Source organism: Tyto alba, unplaced genomic scaffold (assembly GCF_018691265.1).
Source record: "Tyto alba isolate M040663 unplaced genomic scaffold, T.alba_DEE_v4.0 Super-Scaffold_42, whole genome shotgun sequence".
Lineage (NCBI taxonomy): Eukaryota > Metazoa > Chordata > Aves > Strigiformes > Tytonidae > Tyto > Tyto alba.
This window is the reverse complement of record NW_024881318.1, coordinates 20604036-20625293: the sequence shown is the minus strand read 5'-3', so window position 1 is coordinate 20625293 and position 21258 is coordinate 20604036. Positions and strand designations below refer to the sequence as shown.

The 21258-nt window shown below is 37.3% G+C and overlaps 1 protein-coding gene across 2 annotated transcripts in view; it reads left to right on the top strand.

Moving 5' to 3' along the window:
* HCN1 (hyperpolarization activated cyclic nucleotide gated potassium channel 1) overlaps nucleotides 1-21258 on the top strand; it is a 191794-nt gene that overhangs the window by 18079 nt on the left and 152457 nt on the right. For both annotated transcript variants that reach the window (XM_032987513.2, XM_032987512.2), the window contains exon 2: nucleotides 5205-5628. In XM_032987513.2, coding sequence (XP_032843404.1) covers nucleotides 5205-5628 — 424 coding nt within the window. The remainder of the gene's footprint in view (nucleotides 1-5204; nucleotides 5629-21258) is intronic.

The window sequence follows — 21258 nt, the reverse complement described above, 5'->3', positions numbered from 1 at the left end:
CTTTACAACTGAAAGGGGTGAGTGGCAAAAGGAACCCCATTTCAGCCTTGCAAGATTCCTCATTTGTGTTTACTTAACATAAGCTAAAAGATGTCAGTGCGGAAATAGATGATAATAAAGAATATAAATCAATATATTCAGGAGAGTATCTTTTAAAAACAAAACAAAAAAAGCAAGCAACCTTTTGTCTTCCTAAAGCTTTGCACAGTTAAGCATATTCAGAAGAGGAAAGTTTTATACAGGATACCACCACTGTAGAAATTACCTGTTCGCTGGTACAAAACTTGACAATGTAAAAAAAGTGACACTTCAATAGTCATTTTAATGCATTTGTATTAATATGATCACACATGAGAGTAAATTCTAAATTTGGAGATTTTAAAATAAAAAAATTGTTGCTGGGCCAAACTCATGGAAGGACTCCACAATATATTTGCAAAATTTAAACAGAATTTGTATCATGGAGGATGTTGAATGCCCTATTTCTTGTTAAAATAGAAGGAGTTTCATATTTAATTTGTACACCTTTTTCCTAGAGGCAGCATGTTTTCCTCTAGGTGTCTGTATGAGTAAGAGACAGATGGGCAAAATGAAAATGGATAGCTGGACAGAAGGGGATATTGTCACTTTCAGGTTGTGAAAAAAAAAAATGATGAGTTTTCAGAAAGGTTTCAAGCACAAACACCTGAGCAATAATGAAAATAATTTGGGTCCCCTGAAGAAATCCTTCCTTCCTTCATTCTCCTGTCCTTTCCAATGCATGCCAGTCATTATCTGCAAGTTGCAGATGTTTTGAGGTGTGTTCAATGTTTGCTCTCTCTTACTAAAAGAATAATATAGTTACACAGCAAGAGAAAGATGGCATGTCCTATGAGAATCAAAGTCTGACATGGATAATACCAAGTTTAGTGCTTGTTACAGTATGTTGTAATAAAGTTTCAAATTACTGTTGTTTCTAAGATTGTTTTGTTCCATATAGGACATTGATTTCTCTGTTACATGAACTGATGATCCATGAAAGCAAAAGAAATAAAGCAGTGTTTGAAGGTGAGATAAAAAAAGTCAGTGTTCATTTCACTGAGCATCTGCTAGTCAATGAAAATATTTAACTGAAGAGGATGCAAGTTTTCCCTGGAAATTTTGTATGGTTCTTGATTCTCTGAATGTGGAGTTAAATCATGTTTCATATGCGTCAGATTTGGTTTGAAAAATATTTTACAAACAATTTGAATATCTTTTCAAAGACCTTTCACTTTATAATGTGGCTGATGAGTATTTGTTACTTATATGTTTTGTTCTTTTTTATTAAATAATCAAACTTTCATGATCTTTCTGGAAACTTTGAAGAGTTAATGCAAAGCAGAGTCGTGACTGCTCTGTAGCCTCAAATCACAGCCGTGCCTTAGACGTGCTGTTCACTCTGCTTGTGTGGCTTTTGAGACCACTGACAATTTTTGCTGGAGCAATCTGGGTGTACCATGAGGATAATCATATATCAAACTGACTGATTCAAGGACACTGAGACTGCTGTGTCAAGGGGCAGCAATCAGGTAATAACAAAGAAAGCAAATCTGAATGATGTTTTACACAGTTGTATATACAGCAAGTTATGCAGCAAATTAACTTAGAGCTGAATTTTTCTTGTTTAAGACTCAGTTTTCTGTGGATTGTATCTATAAAGTGGAACATAAAATGCCTGTTAGAATTCATAGTGCCTCACATTATTAAGCTTTATACAAACATTGATTAATTAATACTAAGTAGTTCTTTACTGCTGCTTGTGTAGGCATTCATTTGAACAGACTGTTCACCCGATCCAGGACTGCTTGTGGCAATAACGAAGCCACCAAAGCTTCAGCACTCATGTTTCAGAGCTGTAAAAAACACCGTATTATTACCATATGTTCTGAAAGTGTAGTAGACCACTGAAAGACGTCTGTGGATTCAATTAGTTTTATTTGAGAATGGCAAAGTAATAATTAGCTTTTTTTTTTTTTTAATGTATAAAATAATTCTTTAAGATTTAGAAAAAACATGTCTTAAAAATGTTTTTTATTTTTCACCTGGAGATAGTAAGCCTCTGAGTCATTTAGAAACATTTAAAAAGTGTTTGTATTTCAGTGTGGTGCAGTGCTGACCTATGTACCTTCAGTTAACGGCAACTAGTAGCTCTACTGAGTTAGATTCAGAGAAGCAGTAAGCTGTACAGCTGTTTTCTATGAGGCTAAGGTCAGTTCTTCCTTCTCATGAGCTCTGAAAGATTTCATTACGCTCAGGCTCTTATTTTTTTCCTCCTTGTTCTTGAAAATTTTGTGTCATAGACATACCTCTTCCTTGCTTTTTGTCAGCATTTTATAATGGCGTATGTACATCTGGAACTCTGGGATTGTAAATTTTAAATTTATAACCAAAGTCACTGGTGGGGGGGAGTATCATAAATAAATAAATAATGCTAAAAATAGTTTGAAACAAAGGGCTGTCTCTGTGTCTCAATAGCAGCTACTTGCACTGTCTCATGAAGCTTTTCAGCTTGCTCTTGGTGACATGAATAGTAGGAAGTTCTGAACTGGTAGGCAAGGAACGCATTGTATTACTTTCTCTTAACAGGTCACGGAAGGGCAATACAGGAAGTTGCATCTAGTTTTTCTCACCTGAAAGAAAAATGTCATGTAACACGGCCAACAGAATGTCATTTGGAAACATTAACCTAAAAGAAAATATCTGGTTCATTTCTAAATGAAAAATAAATCATAATATAATACAATTATTTCTTACTAACTCATCAGTTTATTGTCGGCTAAAATCAAAATACCAAACTGATACAATCTCGTAGTCCTTAGCATTCAATCTTGTTATTACTGAAGCCCTAACACTACCACTTTTGCTGACATTCAGCATCAGTAACTCCAGTGTGTTTTGCATAATCACATAACTATCCTTTAAACTGCAGATTACTCGAGGATAAAACCACCTGGTTCTGTATTATATTTTATGTTGGCTGGGTGGCTGGTTCTGTGGCTTTGTTTAGCTTTTGTTGTATAACTGCTCCCTGTGCTGGTGAAATGTAAAGGCCAATCTGAAATCAAGCAAATGCTTTGCTTAGGAGTGAGCCACAGATTCAAGTACCCCTCTTGTGATTATTTCCCAGTGGTTTTTCACTCATTTTCAGAATTCCTTGGAGACGTTTATTCTCCCAGAACAGTTTTGTGAAATATTTTGGTTGATAGCACTGCGAAAGTGTTTGTGGTAATTGTACCTGTAAATAGTAGCAGTAATATATGAATATAGTGTTTTCTTCTGTATGGTAATCCTATATTACTGAAAAGGTATCTCGCACAGTAAGAAGCCTATTATGTGAGATGAAAAAGATAAGAGAATAGTGAAATTTTTGCCGGATATGGTAGAGATACGGTGAATACCATCACATGCTAAGCAAAAATACATACAGACTGGATAAAACTGAATATTTATGGGACTTAGTATGCATATTTAGTGTAAGTTTGAAAATGTGTAAGACATAAATCACATTGTGGTACACAGGGAATTACTTGTAAAGTGTACTTCATGCAATTTCTGAGTACCAGATAAAGGTACTTTGCTAGCTACTCTCTCAAATGGTAATCAGGCTTAATCTCTGAAGATTTATATTGGAATAAAGAATTTTAAAATGGTGATTTCTCATGCTGCTTTCAGTCCTATGCTACTTTTCCTTATTGTGTTTTACAGTTAATTACTTATATTCTCAGATCAGCAATTTGTAAACTCAGAAGTATGGGTATTTATAAACCTGGGTCATTTGGTGAATTCAGGAAGCAATCTCCAAAATCTAATGTAATTCGTATGTTCTGTGCAAATCTAGCAAAAACAAAACTTATGGATCTGAAATGTTTTGTGACCAGTTAAACTGTTGTTGTTTGCCATGAACCTTTACCAAGATGAGGGTGTTTGTTGCATGACAGGAGGCTGGTGCTAGTATGATGGAAGTAGCCCGAAAGTCAGTTCTGGAGTGGAGTGCTGGTGGCATGTCCATCATGTGTCCAGTGTGCAGGGCCCCACTGTGTCGGAGGGCTGGAGCAGGGAGGTAGTTGTGGAGCCATTGCTGCCTCTAGTCTTCTAGAAAATCTGACGAGGCCATCGGGAACTGTTGTTGACTGGTTCCTGTGCCTCTCCAAATCAAGTTTAGTTGAACAGATCATGTTCTCAAGCAGAACAAGAGGTCATCTGTTGGGTTCAGGCTTTTTCAAGTTCAGTTTCAGTTATTTTATTGAACAATAATAACTGTGACAATTTAACATTTAGGAGTTATCATAATTCTCTTAAAATCTGTTTGGTATATATTACTATCCCCTGGAAATCTTCTATCAGAATAGATGTATATTCTATGTAACAGGTGGGTTTACTCACCATTTCTATAATAGATACTAAAGTTACGAGTCAGACTCTCTACCATCTGTGTCAAGAACTGTTAGCAGCATTCTAACAGTGTTAGAGGGGAGCCTTTAGACAGTTTTGGAGCAAAATGTTGAAATGCAGTACCCATTTTATACCATTCAAGTTGCAGCTATTATTGTCCAGACTTCTTATCTCTGAAAGAAGACAGACTGCGAGGTTGTAAAAATGCATGAAAGTTCATGTTGCAAAAGTGGATGAAGATTTGGATGTTACCTAATTTTTGTTTCTGTTTTTTGCTTAAGGTTTTTTTTTCTTTCTGTAATTTTATTCCAGCACCGTAACAGTATGAGTGCATTTGCAAAGAGTTACTTACATTTAATCTGTTATCTGTTAGATATTTGTGTTTCCATTTGGATAGAAAACTTAAAAAAATACTGCATTGCTAAAGCACTTCTGATTGGCACCAGATATCAGTTTTAGTTATAGAAACCCACTAACAGGTTTTGACAGGACTCTGGGTACATCTGCTGAATACCACACATTTCAGATACGCCATGGAGTGATAAGCCATAGTACTGTCTTTATCCTGGTTGCATATTCTTGAAAAGGAAGGCACATAATGAAATGTATTAATTACTTCATCTTCTCTACTGGCTGTGAATATATGGAATGAATTATAACAATGAGAGTTTTCTTAGCATTAACAAAATGTTTAAGCATCTTGAGATGAAGTTGGCAGCATGATAGAAGCCATTTTTCTAATCATGTTTTACCACATTACATCAACCATTCTGTTTCTCCCTTTTTTTTAGGTTTTACTGGGACTTAATCATGCTCATAATGATGGTTGGAAACCTTGTCATTATACCAGTTGGAATCACATTCTTCACAGAGCAAACAACAACACCATGGATTATTTTCAATGTGGCATCAGACACTGTTTTTCTATTGGACTTGATCATGAATTTTAGAACTGGGACTGTAAATGAAGACAGTTCTGAAATAATACTGGACCCTAAAATCATTAAAATGAATTACTTAAAAAGCTGGTTTGTGGTTGACTTCATCTCATCAATACCAGTGGATTATATCTTTCTCATTGTAGAAAAAGGAATGGATTCAGAGGTTTACAAGACAGCAAGAGCACTTCGTATTGTGAGATTTACAAAAATCCTCAGCCTGTTACGTTTATTACGCCTTTCAAGACTGATTAGATATATACATCAGTGGGAAGAGGTAAGATTTATATGGTTATAGCATCATTTGTTAAAATCTTATTCTTGTAGGAAGATCTCCTGCTAAGATCTCTCTGACAAGTTACACAAGAACCAGAAGGAAATAAAGAGTTTTCATTCATCAATTAGTGTAATTATATATAGGTGCTAGTAGAAAAGCCTTTTTGGAAAATACCTCACAGTGTAACCATTTTCTCTCTACTAACAGAGACCAAGAATACGTTTGGGACCATCAGCACAATAAGCATGGATAGACTCCTATTGAGAATATTAGAAATTTTAGCAACCACCTAAATCTTCATTTGAGTTAGTTGAGTAGCACTTCAACTTACAAAATTAATACTCTTGTAATCACAGAGAACTTAAAATACATGTTCATATTTTTCTATTTCAGGAGAAATTTAAACCATTTATAATTGATTAGATTTCCTCGAATGCCCATTGTTTCAAGGCTGTATGTAGGCTGAATATATCAGATACTGACCGTCCTTATAAAAAATGGGTAGTTCAGATTTTAAGTCACTGCCTTCGTAATGGTCAGCTCCATCATTTCCAAACTTGACCTTATGCTGCCTGCCAATTTGGCATGGTGACATTTCCAGGAAATTACGGCATTCCCAAATTTGGCATGCTTATGGCTAGGAAGTGTTTAATGCTTTGGCACATACCACCGTGATTCAGTCATTTCATTTCTTGCCTGTCCCCATTTCTGTAGTTCTAAATACCATCATATATTTTAAAAGAAAGTGCTAAAAACACGGGAAAAATAACTGCTGTTTTCTAAACCATTCTTGCAGCAAGTGTAATGAGAATTATTTTGTAAAGCAGTTTCATAGAAGCACTATTAAAATAGATTTGCATAAATTTATTTACCTACTTTGATAAAGATTTATTTAATTAAATATATATTGAAGGATGATTTGGTACCATTTCTGCTGGCTATCTCCAGTATTATATTCACTTTCTTGTTTAACAAAAACCTAAACACGAAGCCATCTCATAAATAAAGTTAGATTATACTTAAAAGTGTCATGATTCTGGCTGATACTAAGTATCAGAAGTCTAATGAATTTGTAGTTGTTTCTTAAAAAGCACCTGAAGTAGGTAATTATTTTTTATTACTGTATTTTGTAAATTCTACTTCTTTTTGCTACCCTGTAATACAAAGTAACTATAGTTTTGACACAGCAATAGAGAGCTGCAGTTTTGTACTCAGTTTAACTAAGGCAAATGGTTAAGCATGTTTTGCAGTTCTACAATGAAGCTGTGCTTTTGTCTCCGCTGCTTTACAGAGAGACAACCTTCTGAAATGTGTTCAATGACATTATTTTCTGGCAGCTTGAGTGAATAGCTTGCCACTATAAATCCCTTCTAAGCAGAGAAATTAATATATTTTTTTTTTTCCCACTTCCATCTGTTGTCAAAGATAAATCATGTATCCTAAGTCAAAAATACTGGAATCAGCCACTAAGTGGGACTAGAAGTGACTGGAGGATGTGGTCCAAACAAGCAGTAGTTGGTATTTGGTCCATTTAATCTTTAGCTAATGTCAGCTTGATTGCAACTTCACATTGGATTCCACTAGTAAAACTTGTGAAATATTTCTTGTGTAATACTTTATTTGGCAAGTATTGAAAAATCAGTGGAGTCCATCTTTTTGTGTTTGATAGCACATTATAGCGCTCCCTGGATGTTCTCAGGAAGGTGAAAGGGTCTGAAGTAGTATTTTTATTTGAGCCTGCAATCAAGCAGCAAGGCATTTGTTTGCTACTTTTCAAAAAGGTTTCTGATGACTGTGAGAGCATGCGGGAACAGTGATAAATATGTAGACTGAATCAGGCTCTGATAAATCCCCAAATAAAATGTGTACAAGGAAAAATGCTCTTTTTTTTTGGTTTAGCATTTTCAAGATAGCAGAAATGAAGATGGTCACCGATTTTCATTGGCTTTTGTTATCGCAGTGGCTCATTATTGCTTTGGATGTAGCTTGAGAAACTGTTTTGCATGGTGGTCCACTTCGGAGGAATTACCACTTCGGAGGAATTGTGTGTTATAGCATTATAATGTTTTACAACAACAACAAAAAAAGATGGGTAGGGATGAACTTTGTTGAATTAGGCAACAATAGGTGGATGATCCCATAGGGGTAGTCAATGTTACCTTTGCTGCTGATATTAGTCTTTTCTGTATTGTGTGTATTTGCACATGCACAACAGGGAGCTACTGTTAACTAATTTTTATGACAGAGAACTGGAGCCTGTTTGTGTGCAGTTAAAAGAATTTAACAGTTTCTGCATATGGGCTGACATTGGTTTTAAATATAGTGCAGATAAGTCTGAAATACTGTGTATTTGCATTCAGAATCTTGAGCATTGTGTCAAAAATACTGAGAGGACAGTCAGCAAACTCATGCTTCGTAACCTGCTAAGAAGATGCCGATTGATGAACAAATCAGGTTGTACAATAAGGCTGTTATGCCACTGAGGTATTTATACATCCTCCAACAGAAAAAGGCAAGTTGAAATTGTTTGAGCTTTTCCTTTTTTTGTATCACATACCTGGACTTCAGTTGGTCAGTATCCTGAACTTTAAGATGAGTAGGTTCCTTTTCTTTACTTCCACATCATTTAAATCAATTAAATCCAGATCAAGGTGCTAACAGCCACAGAGTAATATTGAGGTAAATAATGTATGCATTGCAGAAGCTTTCTTCTTAACTGTTATGAGGGAACAGAGCTATAGCCTGTGGTGCAATATATATGAAATATGATTGATATATTGATATCAATCTGAGTTTAATAGCTTATCCAAATGAATGACACAGTGGAAATGGAAGGAAACACTTTAACAACAGGACAGGAGATATATTCTCAGGAATTAATTTACTGAATTTGCAAATTCACACTGTCCTGAAACTGCTTTTTAGCTACAGTGTCTAATAATACAGGCCTTTACAACTCAGATGTTGACAAATAGATTGTATACTTACTTAAACAAAATTATATTCTGTAGCATGCAAGAAAAAAATTTTACTTAAATTGGTGATTGCAGAAATTGCACTTCTGAAGTGATTTCTCACAGTGGGTTTGTTTTGGACGTTTTTTTTTTTTTTTTTTTCCCCCTTTGTGTAGGTTCCTAAAAATATTGAGCAGGATGTACTGGACCTAATTTTTATTTACTCTAACTTATTTTATGAGACTGCCTAAGCTGCTGAGCCCTGAACATTTTACATAGGTTTGCATGCAACTAGGAGGTTATTCTTAGTTAAATATGCTTTATAGAAAACTGAGCAATTAAAAATAAGAGATGTGAACAGTTAGGGATAAATACATTGTTGCAAATCAAATGTTGTGCCACTTTGCTTTACATTTGTCAATGATACAAATTTAGGGATTCTTTCAAATGACTATTTTACAAAAGCTGCTTATAAACCAGACTTCAGTAGCTTTGCTTACAGCTATTCTAACCATAGGACAAGACATAGTAGATGTGTGTGTAAACAGAAGTGGTACTTCTAAAACTGTACCCTAAGTCTTTCTTGTTCTGAGATGTCTGGTTATGTAGAATTAGAAACAGTTTTAAAGTGACTGAATGGTTATTTCAAGATGTGAAATTAATGTTATGTTTTGCAAAAAATCATTTAGTAAAATATGTGATATTTGTAAACTGCAGCCATGTGTTATTTTGGTTTGACTTGTACTGAAATCTGGTTTCCAATTTGCCAAACCTTTTCAAGGTTCATGAACCTACATAAATGTTGATATCCATTCTAGCTGTTGCTAAAGCTCAGGTGTTTAATGAAACATATTTCTGAACATATCACGTAGAGGTGTCTTATTCTACTTTCTACTGGTTTATTGCTAATAATCACAGTAATGCTAATTCATAAAATTTCATAAATACAGACTTGCTAAGCCTTACTAAAGTGCATAAAAATTAAGTGTGTAAGAAAGAGATTTGCCAAATCAGGTCCTGCATTAACAATTTTATCTCTTGCTTCTACGCTACCAAGCCTGTTTATCACAGATCACCACCAGGTGGCCTCTCCTTGTTCTGCTTGTTTACAACAGTACAAAACTGTATGTGTATATGACGTTGAGTCATTATTGTTGCCTAAATAAAAATATTCTAAAGAACACTTGTGTTCTCTGGACAACAGAAGCCAACTCTTACTTCAGTAGCCTGCTGTTTCTATGGTAGGTATACAGATGACTTTTGTCCCCTATAGAAAATCAAATCACTTTTTCTTTCCCCTATGGTTAGGTGAGAAGTCAATGTTTTTTGTTGCCCCTTTTGATTGGGGAATTGTGTATGAAGGGGGAGATGATGAGTTACATGGGTACTTAGTAGTGTTGGATTAAAACACATCTCTTTACTAATTGGATTATTGATTTTATTGTGTTTTAACAGGACTGTGTCTACAAGACATGGGCTTTTTCTGTCAATGATGGTGTTATGCTGTTTAACTTACTTTGAAAATTAATGTTCTTATGGAAATGGGAGGTGACATAATTTTTTTTTCTTTATTTTCATTGAGTTTTAATTCCTGTCCTCCAAGAAGGTAGTTTAAAATATATTTTCTAGGCTCTATAAAAGTGTGGGAATTAGTGCTGTATTGCAAATGAGCATACTGGTACAGGTTGACTGGCAATTTTTAAGTAAATTAGCTTAAAGAAAAGTACTTTAAAGTAGATGTAGTACTTCGAAGTAGATGTTACAGATACATAGTCAAATATGAGTTGTCTAGCTCATAGGAAGTGAGGGGAGGAAATGTGTGAAATAACTGTGGGGGAGAGAAGACGTAGGGCAGTCCACCTTCTCTTAGTGTCACAAAGTCTGTGAATTCTGCAACAAAGCCACTGTATTGATGTCTTCTGCCTTCCTACTGTTAAGAAGATGGGAAGTAGGAGAAAATCCCTATTCCCTGCCAATTTCTACAGGAGGGAAACAGAAAAGCAAGCTTTGCATTCTTTTGGAAAATCATGCTTGGAAAATGCCTCTTATGTATCAATTAGTGGATTTGTGTCCTCCCACATAAAGTCTATGGCTGGTGTCCGGTTGTGTGGATTGATGAGAAATACCAAAAGCCCGAGCTATTTGTCACTTTTTTTTTTTTCCTTCTCTGCAACACAGTGTTCCCTAGCAGAGCTAAGTAAACATGCAAACCATGGTGAATTATTCATGATATTTTTCAGTGTGCAGATACTTGCTTGTGGTTGTTACATCTTACACAGCTGACCTCCATTTTGTGCTGGGCTCAGACACTTGGGAGGTTTGCTTGAGATTTGCTCCTTGTCCTACAGTCTTCCCTGTTAGATGAAGCTGTTGTCCTGTGTGCTTGACATGTGCTGACCAGCTCCACCTCTTGTGTAATCTAAAGGGAAAAAACCCCATGCTGTTTGCTTGCAGTTTGAATTGCAAAATTTGACTGCTCCTTGCTCAACAAACCTATGGCAGAAGGTGAGCTCTCTAGCTTCATCAGAGCAGAGGGTTGCTCAGCTCAGTTCCCCAGAGGAAACCCGTTCCCTTTGTGCTTGGGAGTTGTGATGACTGTCAGTTCGTTACTGGGTAGGATGCGCAGTGATGGTGTTCCTTCCTAATTCAGTTGGGATGTTGGCTAGTGGGTAGTCTGTCTCTATGACAGCAGTTGAAAGCAAGGTATTTTATCTGCAGGCTCTGATCCTTTAGAGCCAGAACCCTGACTACTAGCCCTCTTCTTTCTCTACTTAAAATTAGTGTAAAGGCAGTTTCTCTGATTCTGTTGAGGCTGTCAATATTATGTCTTGATAGTGTACTTCTGTTTTGCTAAATATAATTTGCTTATATGGGTAAAACTGAAATGATTGATAAGATACGTAAACAGTAAACTCAGAAAAAAGCATTGTACAATATGAAAGAACATGTGAATTGAAACATTTTCATAGAAACAAAAATCAGTCCATAGTATATAGATATGCAAGCCTCGGTGCTGTTGAATTTTTCTTCTCTGTTTTGTGACTTACAAGCCTATTGTCTGTGTTTTGCTAAACAGAGCACCTAATGCAATCTTTACTAAATTGGTAGTGTTCAAATGGTAAATTATAAGGGATCTCATTTCATGTAAACCTTTCTGTTTACATGAAGCAATCCATATTTTAACATTAGATTGGAAAATTGTGCTCAATTGTGCTAGTGCTTTTTCAGTTATTGCAATGAAAGTTATTTATTTGAGAAAAGTGTATATCACTGCAGCTAAATTATACATCAATGAAATATTGATACAGATGATGGAGCATACTCTCAAGTTTTTATTTTTCATTCTCTTAAATTCAGTACAACAGCAGGAAAATACACGTTACTGATAGATACAATTAGAAGGCATTATGATCCATGGTCTCCTAATCATAAAATACTAACTTCTGAAAAAGAACAGTACATTTGTAGAGCAGGCAATTACTGAAATGCAAGCAAAATATAGGGTGTTCTGGTTTTTAATTTCCTACTTCATGGTCTATGCATAATCACTTTCATGGAAAGAATAATTCATGCCCCTACAGAGTAAATAGGAAGTATTAAGAGTGTAGTTTCTCGCTTCATCTTTTTACCCCCTTGTTAAGACTATGAAAGCTGAGCTGCCTTTCTTTTCTGACTGCGCCAAGAGAGTAATTGTGTGGCGATGATGTTTTCCCTGGGAGATAAGCCATGTAGAACATAGTCTGTGATGAATTTCCCTGAACTTAACTGTTGGAAAATAATGTTTTCTTCTTTATATGAGTTTTGTCTGGCTTCTGTGGGAATGGGCCTGTTGCTGGGAGTCTTGACTGTAGACCCAAGAAAGTGGGTTCACCCCTGCAGTAGTGTTTCTAGGTAATGCCAGTCAATCAGTTTTGAAAATGATCAGAACTGTGTCATCCTATCATTGACACTGAAGTGCAACACAGCTTTTTGAGAAGAATTTTTTAAAGTCTAATTTGTTGTTCATTATTTTTAAAGCCATTCTGAAGATAATTCCTTGTTTTGCACTTGCTAGAGCTTGCACACATTACTTCTGGCTGCAGATCTGGAAAAAAGACTCTTGTTCTATCTGAAGCTTTTAACACAAGTAGAAAGCCTGCTTAGCTTTCACAGGGTAACGGCCTGATGGATACATCACATGTCAAGCAAGATGGGGAGGTCAGGCATGTTCAGTCCTCTTGGGAAAGAGAACTGCTGGCTGCTCACTATGTCATCCCGCTCCCTCCCTGGAGCTGAAGAGCCGACAGAGAAGGTGATAATGGCCAAAGAGCTGTTTGGGCAGCCCCTGGCCGGGGTTGTGGTTCACCATTCAGACACTGCGATGCTGCAGAGTCCTTCCGATGGTTAGTGCATGTGTTACAAGCTGCCTTGGCTCTTGCAGTGATGAGACAGAAGAGAAACCTGTGAATTGGATTTTTCAGTTTCTTCCAATGTATTTTAAGAAGAATGACAATTTTAGGGTTTTTGCTTTGCAGACTAAACAAAATCCATTCAGGTGTCTCTGCATTTTCACCTTTGTATTAATAGTGACCACTTCAGAATGACTGTTTACACTTCTGAATTATTAAGCAACAGCAATTTAACTAAAAGATATTCTCAGCTTGTCACTAATGCCTTGTGGGATCGTTCCCCTCTGTGTATGCTTGCATAATACCAGTAGTTCTTTGCATGTAAAGAAGTCAGTTGAATAAATACCTCAGATTTCTGCACAGATTTTAATTTGTCTTGGTATTCTCTTTGAATAGCTGCTAGAGCTAGTCATCTTTAGAGATTGTTAAGGATATGATACGGACGTTTTATGCTGTCTTAAAAAGACTTTTAAAGTAATTTTTTAGAAGACAAATTTGAAGCTGGTCTACATGGTAAAATATGCTCAGTTATTAGTTGAAATGGGAGACTTTTTATCTACTGTAATAACATCTAATACTTTATTTGTTTATTAAAGAAATCAAAAAGATGTCCTTACAGGACATCATTACTAATAGACAGCTGAAGAACAAGTTATACAGGAGAAATAAACCAGAAAAGTGTACAGGTAGAAGCTGGATATGAACAATTTTAACCTGTTCTGAACATTTGACTACAAGGGGCATTTAATTTCTAAATTAAGTAATCATTTATTAAAGAGTGGAAAGGTCATTCATTAGATTTCAAGCTGATTTATTTTTGTATTCTACTTTAAGGAGAAAGTTGTCAGTTGCTGTGAACAGCTTTTAAAATAATAAAAAAAACCCCTAAACTCACTGCTGCATTCTCTCATTTTCTTATGTAGAGAACAGCGTGCTGGTGAATTTTGTGGGAGAACATTGCCTTAGTTATCTCAGAAAGGTCTGTGAGGTAGAAAAGGGAGATATCTGCAGAACTTGTGCTGGGCTGTGTTGGGTAGACCATCCATGCACTGTTGCCTTTATTTATTTTCCCAGTCTGTCATGTTCCTTAGATCATCTGGGCATTTTATCAGATAAGACCATGACTGAAATGATACAGAATTTACTGCATGTCAATGGGTTGAGGATCATATTCTGATTTTGATCAAATTTAACTGTATTCTAATACAATAAAATACCCGGAGCAGTACTTTTTTTAAGTAGGTTTCTGTTGTTCTGGCTCCCATTGAGGACAGTGGAATAGTGGTTTAATAGTTAATTAGGAGAAAGGTTCTGCTTTATAAGCATAAAATGGTCTGAATTAACCACTTAGGAAGTAAGATGCAACTGTATAAACCTATTCAGAGAGGGCTGAGGAACCGAGATGGCAGTGTAGAAATTACTTTTCCAGCTGCAAGTTATATTTAATGAGTTATTTCTAACCTGAATCTCATGGAATTTATTCCAAATAACCATGACATTATCCCACATGTGTAATGTATGATTTATATATAGTTGTGACCTGAAAAGAACAGGAATATAACCTAATTCAGAAATTGTCAGACCTGCGCTCCTTGCTTCCAAGCACAAATTAAGTCTGTGATTGAACTGCTAGGCTCTCCTCACCATACTGCACTGAGAACATGCTCTATTTCTCACCATTTTCATCTTTCTTAACCCAGACATGTGCTCTGCCATAGCCTTTGCATATGTCTAGGCTTACAGTGTTTTCTTCTATTATCTTCTTAAAGCAGCTCTTTTTTTCCAGCGTCTCTGCTTTCAGAACCAATAGCAACAAGCTTAACTATACATCTGCTTACCTTGATACGGTGCCTTGTAGTTGCAGTACCTTTCTTTCCAGTAAATGTTGTAACTTGTTATTCATGTGGCAGGACCTGCTGCCATGCAATGCATTTAGTGTCATTTCAATCCTGTTTTTGTGTGACAAAATGGTATGCAACATTGAAGAGCCTGCTTTGCATCCAAGTGGGCTCTCATAGATGAGTAGCTGTTACATTAGAGCCCTCCACAGAACATGTATATTCTCCCTGTATGTGCGTTGGAGAAACCATTTGTAAAAAAATGAAAGCAACTGAATGGCTACTTATGATACAACTGCTGTAATCTTTGCCAGAGCCACAGGCCTTGTACAGGTGGGCTGCCTGTAGGAGAGAGGAAAGATGTGACTGTATTAAAAAAAAAAAAAAAAGTGAAAAATAATGGTAATTCAACCAAATGTGCATGTACATATTTATGTGAATCCGTCTCCCAGTGTGAAGGTTACTAGCAGCATCTCTGTACCTCTGAATAGAAACCAAAGAAAATGGTCCTATCTACATACGACATTTATCTCTCCAGATTAATTCTTCATATATCATATGCTCAGTTTGCCTTAAGTGACTGGCAGTATTCAAAGACTCATGACACAGTGTTTATCTCCATTCCTTGGTCTGAAGGGCTTCAGCCAGGACTGGCATGGGACAGAAAAGGTTTGCACTGGCACACTGCCCTACCTGACTTGATGTGATTCCTTGTGCTGGACTAGGCACCTCATGGAGCGTGTGGCTCTGCCCTGATGGAGAGAACACTCATACTGATGGAGAGGCAGCATGGGTATATGTGGGTCTTGTGGAATGACTGTTTCATGACACGCAGAAAGGGCAGTGCGTCAGTCCTGACATTTCCCATCAGCTAGCTGTCAGCAGCTCCATGCTCCCCATTATGACTCTTAGCATCACCATCTGAAGTGTCCATCTCTCTCCAAAATTGGGCAGGGAGCCCAGACACCCATTAAGCACTGCAGAAGAAACACTTCAAAATAGGGGCTTTCTTAGACTTGACTATTAAAACTACTGTCAAGCTCCTAGCCAGTGATAGTGTTGAGAATTTACTTGTGTACAGAAGAAATAAGATGTATGACTAGGAGAGAATGAAAAGGTGAAGCTTGTTTAGTTTTGCCTTGTAATATTTTTAATTCAGTGATCCAGTGTGTTCATCTCAACTGAATTCTGTGAGGCTGCACTGATGAATATTAGAGAATTTTCCATATCACTGGTGGGAACTCTGGAGTCTGCTCAAGACTGCTGACCCATTTCATTCATGTGCAGTAGGAAAAATAGGTATGTCTGCTGAAAAGCTCTTTTAGATGTAGAACAGAAGAACAAATCTAACTTACTTTTCTTTTTAAGTTACTCTTCAGTGTGAGTGTAAAGCATGTTCTCATACTATGCCAGAACTTTGCAGGGATTGTTACCTTAGATGATGTTCTCAGAATATTTCTGAAGTAGCAGGCAGAGAATGATTAAGTAAGATTCTACCCCTTCACAGTGTTTTCCATGGCAGATCAAGTATTTCTACTTGAAAAACAGAGTTATGTATTCTGGATTATGTCTTTGAAAGAATTACCATAGATTCCTTTATATGGGGAGAAGAGTTCATTACCTCAGTACTGTTAGTTGAAGAACACTACTATGTAGGTAGAACAAAATCAATTATAACTCTTAAGTGCATAGAGATGTTTCAAAATCATCAGGTGATTTGGCCCGTTACTAGGCTTTCAATCTTCTAATTACCATGTCTAGTTTAGAAAAAAATATTATTTCTACCAATGATAAAAGCACATTTTAATAAGCGTTTTAACCTTAAGTGCTCAATGTGAAGTTTTATGATAATGCATATAAAAGCATGTCGCTGTAGGAGCTTTGTGACTTAATCTGGTTGAAAGTGTGATGAGATAAACTATCAATAATTGAAAAATGGTGAAGGGTGTTCTAATATTGGCACATATATGCTGCTCTGATCACTAATCAGTATAAGAAGAAACAGTGAGACAAATGGTTCAGAAAAATGGAGTATTATATTAAAAAGGCTAAGGTGGAAATCTGCACACCTTCAGAGCAGTGTCTGATATGGCATATCTTTCATTTTATACTGTTCTTCAAAATATATTCCTACCCTAAATAACAGCTTTGTAATTCATAGTACTGTCTCTGCTGGCATGTAAAAGTACTGTACTCTGCCTTTCAGTCATGCTAAGTTCACCAGCATCAGTAAAGGCTGCTATTCTGTCTGTTGTAAGTTAATGTTTCTTTCACTTTTCATGTTTTTTTTCCACTGAAATCCAGTTTCAAATGCAGTCTGTATTGCATTGTGATTACGCACTTCTCCTGTGACCTTGTGTGATTTTGCCTATATCATGCACTATCAAAAACTTCTACATTTTTTTTTTTTCACCCAAGATGGTATCTGTTCAGGTTTCCTGATTTGCCACATCTTTCCTTCATTCTTTGGAGAAGTGATGTATGAGTTATCTCAAAGTGGACTTCCAAATCTGAGATTCCTAAAATCAGCAGGCAGCTGAGGATTCCCCTTCCTTCACAGTTCCTTGTTTGCCATGGTGTCCTTGGCATATAAAAATGCATTGTAAGGTACAAGGTTTTATTGTCCTGTCTCAGCCAATTCCTAAACAGTCAGCACTTTTTAAATTGGGAACCAGTTGGGGTTTGGCATTCTCAGGTTAATGCAGATTGGTTTATAAGCTTGACATAGTTGATAGAAATCCAGAATGATACTTAATGTATACCACTGCTTACCTTTAATTGTTCTCAGTGATTTCCCTGGTGCTTTAACACCACTCTTCAGCAAAGTGTTAGAAATTCACTGTGTTGCATGACTTTAAGGTATGCCATCGATAAGAGGTTATGAGACTCAGCAGAGGTCAAAAACGATTCCTAAAATGTTGTTGTTTGTAGTGCAGATTAGCTATCACAGATCCTTGATCCATCAGTATTTACATCTGTGTATCCTTTTATTGTGTTTATTCCTGCAAGATCAGTGGGGTTACAGCAATCTCTATACCTAACAGGTCTTTAAGAACTTGAATAGGCTGTTAGAGATGAGCCCTTTTTGATCCTTTGCTTGTCTTGCTCCCTGGTGCCCATGCCAAGCCCACTGTAAATGTTCCCTGCGTCTACTAGGTATTTCAGATTGCTGCAGTTCTTAGGCAAGTAGATTTATACTCTGTTACATTTGAGTGCAGTGGGGTGGGGAGCTGCAGTATGCCTCACAGTTCACCTATTCCTTGTTATTAATGTTTTTCTAAGCACTGTCTAATGTTAGCCAGTTTATTGTTTCTTAAGTCTTGGTTCTCAAGCTACTTAGGGCTGATTTATTTGTTTTTTGCCTTTTTTTCTTTTTTTTTTCACCTCCAGAAGTAGCATGTAACATGAATAGTTTTATTTTGGTATGATTTCTTATTATTTTTTAAAGACCTTTTAAGGTAATCCAAGTTTTATTGATGTGAAACATTCATTTCTGCTAGGGAGCATCATTGTTTCCTAGTGTGTGCTTTTTGGAGCATTTGACAGACTTTTAGGTTTCAGGTCTGAAGCATGGAGTACTTTGAAGACAGTTTGAAAGCTTGAATTTGAATATAGCAAATTCTAAAGAGAAGATAAGCTTCATGTGCTTTTAATAGCCTGTATTTCTGAGCAGACGTATCACCCACCAAATATTTCAAAAAGAGCTTTTTCAGAGTTTTCCAACACAAATAAAGCTTTCTTGGGTCTGAGTTATTTTTTTCTTTATAATGTCTTAAATTCAGTGGTTATATTCAAGATACAATTATGAGGGAATCCCATGTATAAATGTGTAGGGAGGGAGGGGACACAGAGAAATTCCCAGTAGGTCTGTCTTCTCTGACACCTCTAACTAGACTGAGGGAACTCCAGGATTTCCTTGAAGATGCTTCATGATACAAATTTTTCTTTTCAATTCCATGAGTGATATAAAAATAATGAAAAATGCAAATGTGTTGGGTAGCTGTAAGGCCAGAGAGCTTCAGTTTCTTGGAAAAACATATCTAAAATTAATAGTATTTTTGGTGCATTATGAATGGCATGTTTCGTGCATATAACTTGTTTAGGACTGGATGTTACTTTGTCCACCTTTTTATTTTCTTTGGGAGAAGGCAGTAGGGACGTTACTATAATCAGTGAAAGGAAAATTCCACTATTAGACTCTTAAATATTCCTCACCCATTAGTAGGGATTTCTTTTCTTGTTCTGCTATTTTTATGTACCACAGACAATTCCAGTAACAGCAGTAGCGATGACTGACCTTGTGTTATAACACACCCAAGTGGCATGCCAGTCTTGCCTTCATTTTGGCAGTGATAAGTTAAGGCTCTAGGATTATTAGAGCTGGCATTTCCTGCAAATGTGAGCTTTCAAGGGAGGATACCAATTCATGGTTGCCAAAAATAATAATAATGATACTGTAAAAAAAAAAGGAAGTGTGATGCTACCAATGACAGCTTTTCAGTGAGGAAAAACCTCCCAGCTGGATATTCTTCATCAAAGCAGGGAGGGGGGAGAGAGAGTGGGAGATGCCAAGAAGAATAATGTTCAGTAAATGAGGTAAGTCATCTAAAGCACAGGAGAATCGGATGAAGTCCCTGCCCAGCTATGCTCCTATACTCCCTAGTGAGTGGTCCGAATTAATCATACAACTATCTACTCCCTTTTTGATCTGTTAAAGCAGTTCCATTTTCTTCACTAGGCAACTACTTAGGAAATAATTCATCTGTTCCTTATCACAGATAAGTGGGCTGGCCTCCATGCTGTGAGAATGTCTGTTTTGTCTGAAGTTGTAGAGGTGTTTGGGATGAGGAGAACCTCTCCTGCTTATTCCTAAAGATAAGCAGATATTATGTCTGCATCTTATTCCAAAATTTCAGTATCAAATTGAAGGTAGTATGTTTAATAATTTTTCAGCACTGGTGTTTCCATCTTACTTCCATTGAAAATTGACTTTTCTCTGTTTGCCTTCCTGAGCCTTGCCAGTTGGCACATTAGCTTGGAAAAATAAATCAGTGGAATTTATTTATCTTTATTTATCTACAGGTAGGAGACATACATGCATGTTGTGTGTTCATCTAGATCTAGAGTGCAGTCTAACCATGAGGAAAGACAGTATATGTACAATTTATTCATGGCTCTTTAATATTGATTAATTTGCCAATGCAGATTTGTGATTATTTATTAGTTCAGGTCACTCTGAATTAAGTTATTCACTTCCATGTATAAAAGCCATTGTTTTTTTTTTTTTTTTTCTTTTATTAGAGGATGATGGCAAAGAAACCTCAGTGAATATAGGACCACAATTTTGTACGTTCAGAATGTGACTTCGAGACAGCAGCTACAGTTGCATGACAATCTCTTGTTTAGCAATTCTGTTTTTTGAAGGATTTTATGATTTTGACGTCTTTGCTTCAGTACAGAATAAAATATGATAATGTCATGTTTACCAACAGGAAGAATCCAGAATAATATTTGTCGTTGTTTAGGCCTGATTGACAGCCAACCACAATGCAGCACCTCTCTCTCCCTTCCCCTCCGGCAATGAGAAGGGACAGAGAGCCAGGCTTGGGGTTCAAGATAGGACTGGGATGGGGGAAAATCCCCCTTTTATGATCGTGAGCAAAAGGCAGACTCGTTAGGGGAAGAAAAAAAGAACATACATTTATTACAGACACTAACAACACATAACAGAGTAGGACAGTGAGAAGCATTGCCACATCTTGAGAACACCTTCCCCCCACCCCTCCCTTCTTCCCGGGCTCAGCTTTGCTCCCGATATCTCTGCCTCCTCCCCCCGTGGCGCAGGGACAGGGAATGGGGGGTGCAGTCAGTGCTGCCACTTCCTTCATCTTCGGTGAGGGGAGTGTCCAAAACTTGTTACCCCCTGCTTCATCGTGGTCCCCCTCTCACAGGAGACAGTCCTCCACAAACTTTCTCCGACATGAGTTCCTCCCATGGGCCGCAGCGTTCCCCACACTGCTCCGTCATGGATCACTAACTTCCTCCAACTGGATTCCCTCCCACGGCTGCAGCTCTTCCCGAGCTGCTCCGGCGTGGGACTCCCCCGCATGCTGCAATCCTCCCAGCACTGAATTACATCAGCGGAGCTGCCTTTTCCCATGAGACCCCGGCCTTCTTCGGGCACAGCACCTTGATTATTCCGAGCAGGAACAACAGGCTGTAAAGCAATGTCTGCTCCACCGTAGATCTTCATGGGTGGCAGGGGGGGGCCGCCCTGCCGTCTCACCACAGGATACAGGAGGGTCTCTGCTCCGGCACACCTCCCCCCTCCTTTCTTCCTCCGTTCCTCCACTGACCTTGGTGTTCACGCAGCTGCAGCAACTCCTCCTCACAAGTCCCACTGCCCGTCACCACGTCCCTTCTTAAATACGTTATCGCAGAGGCTCAGCC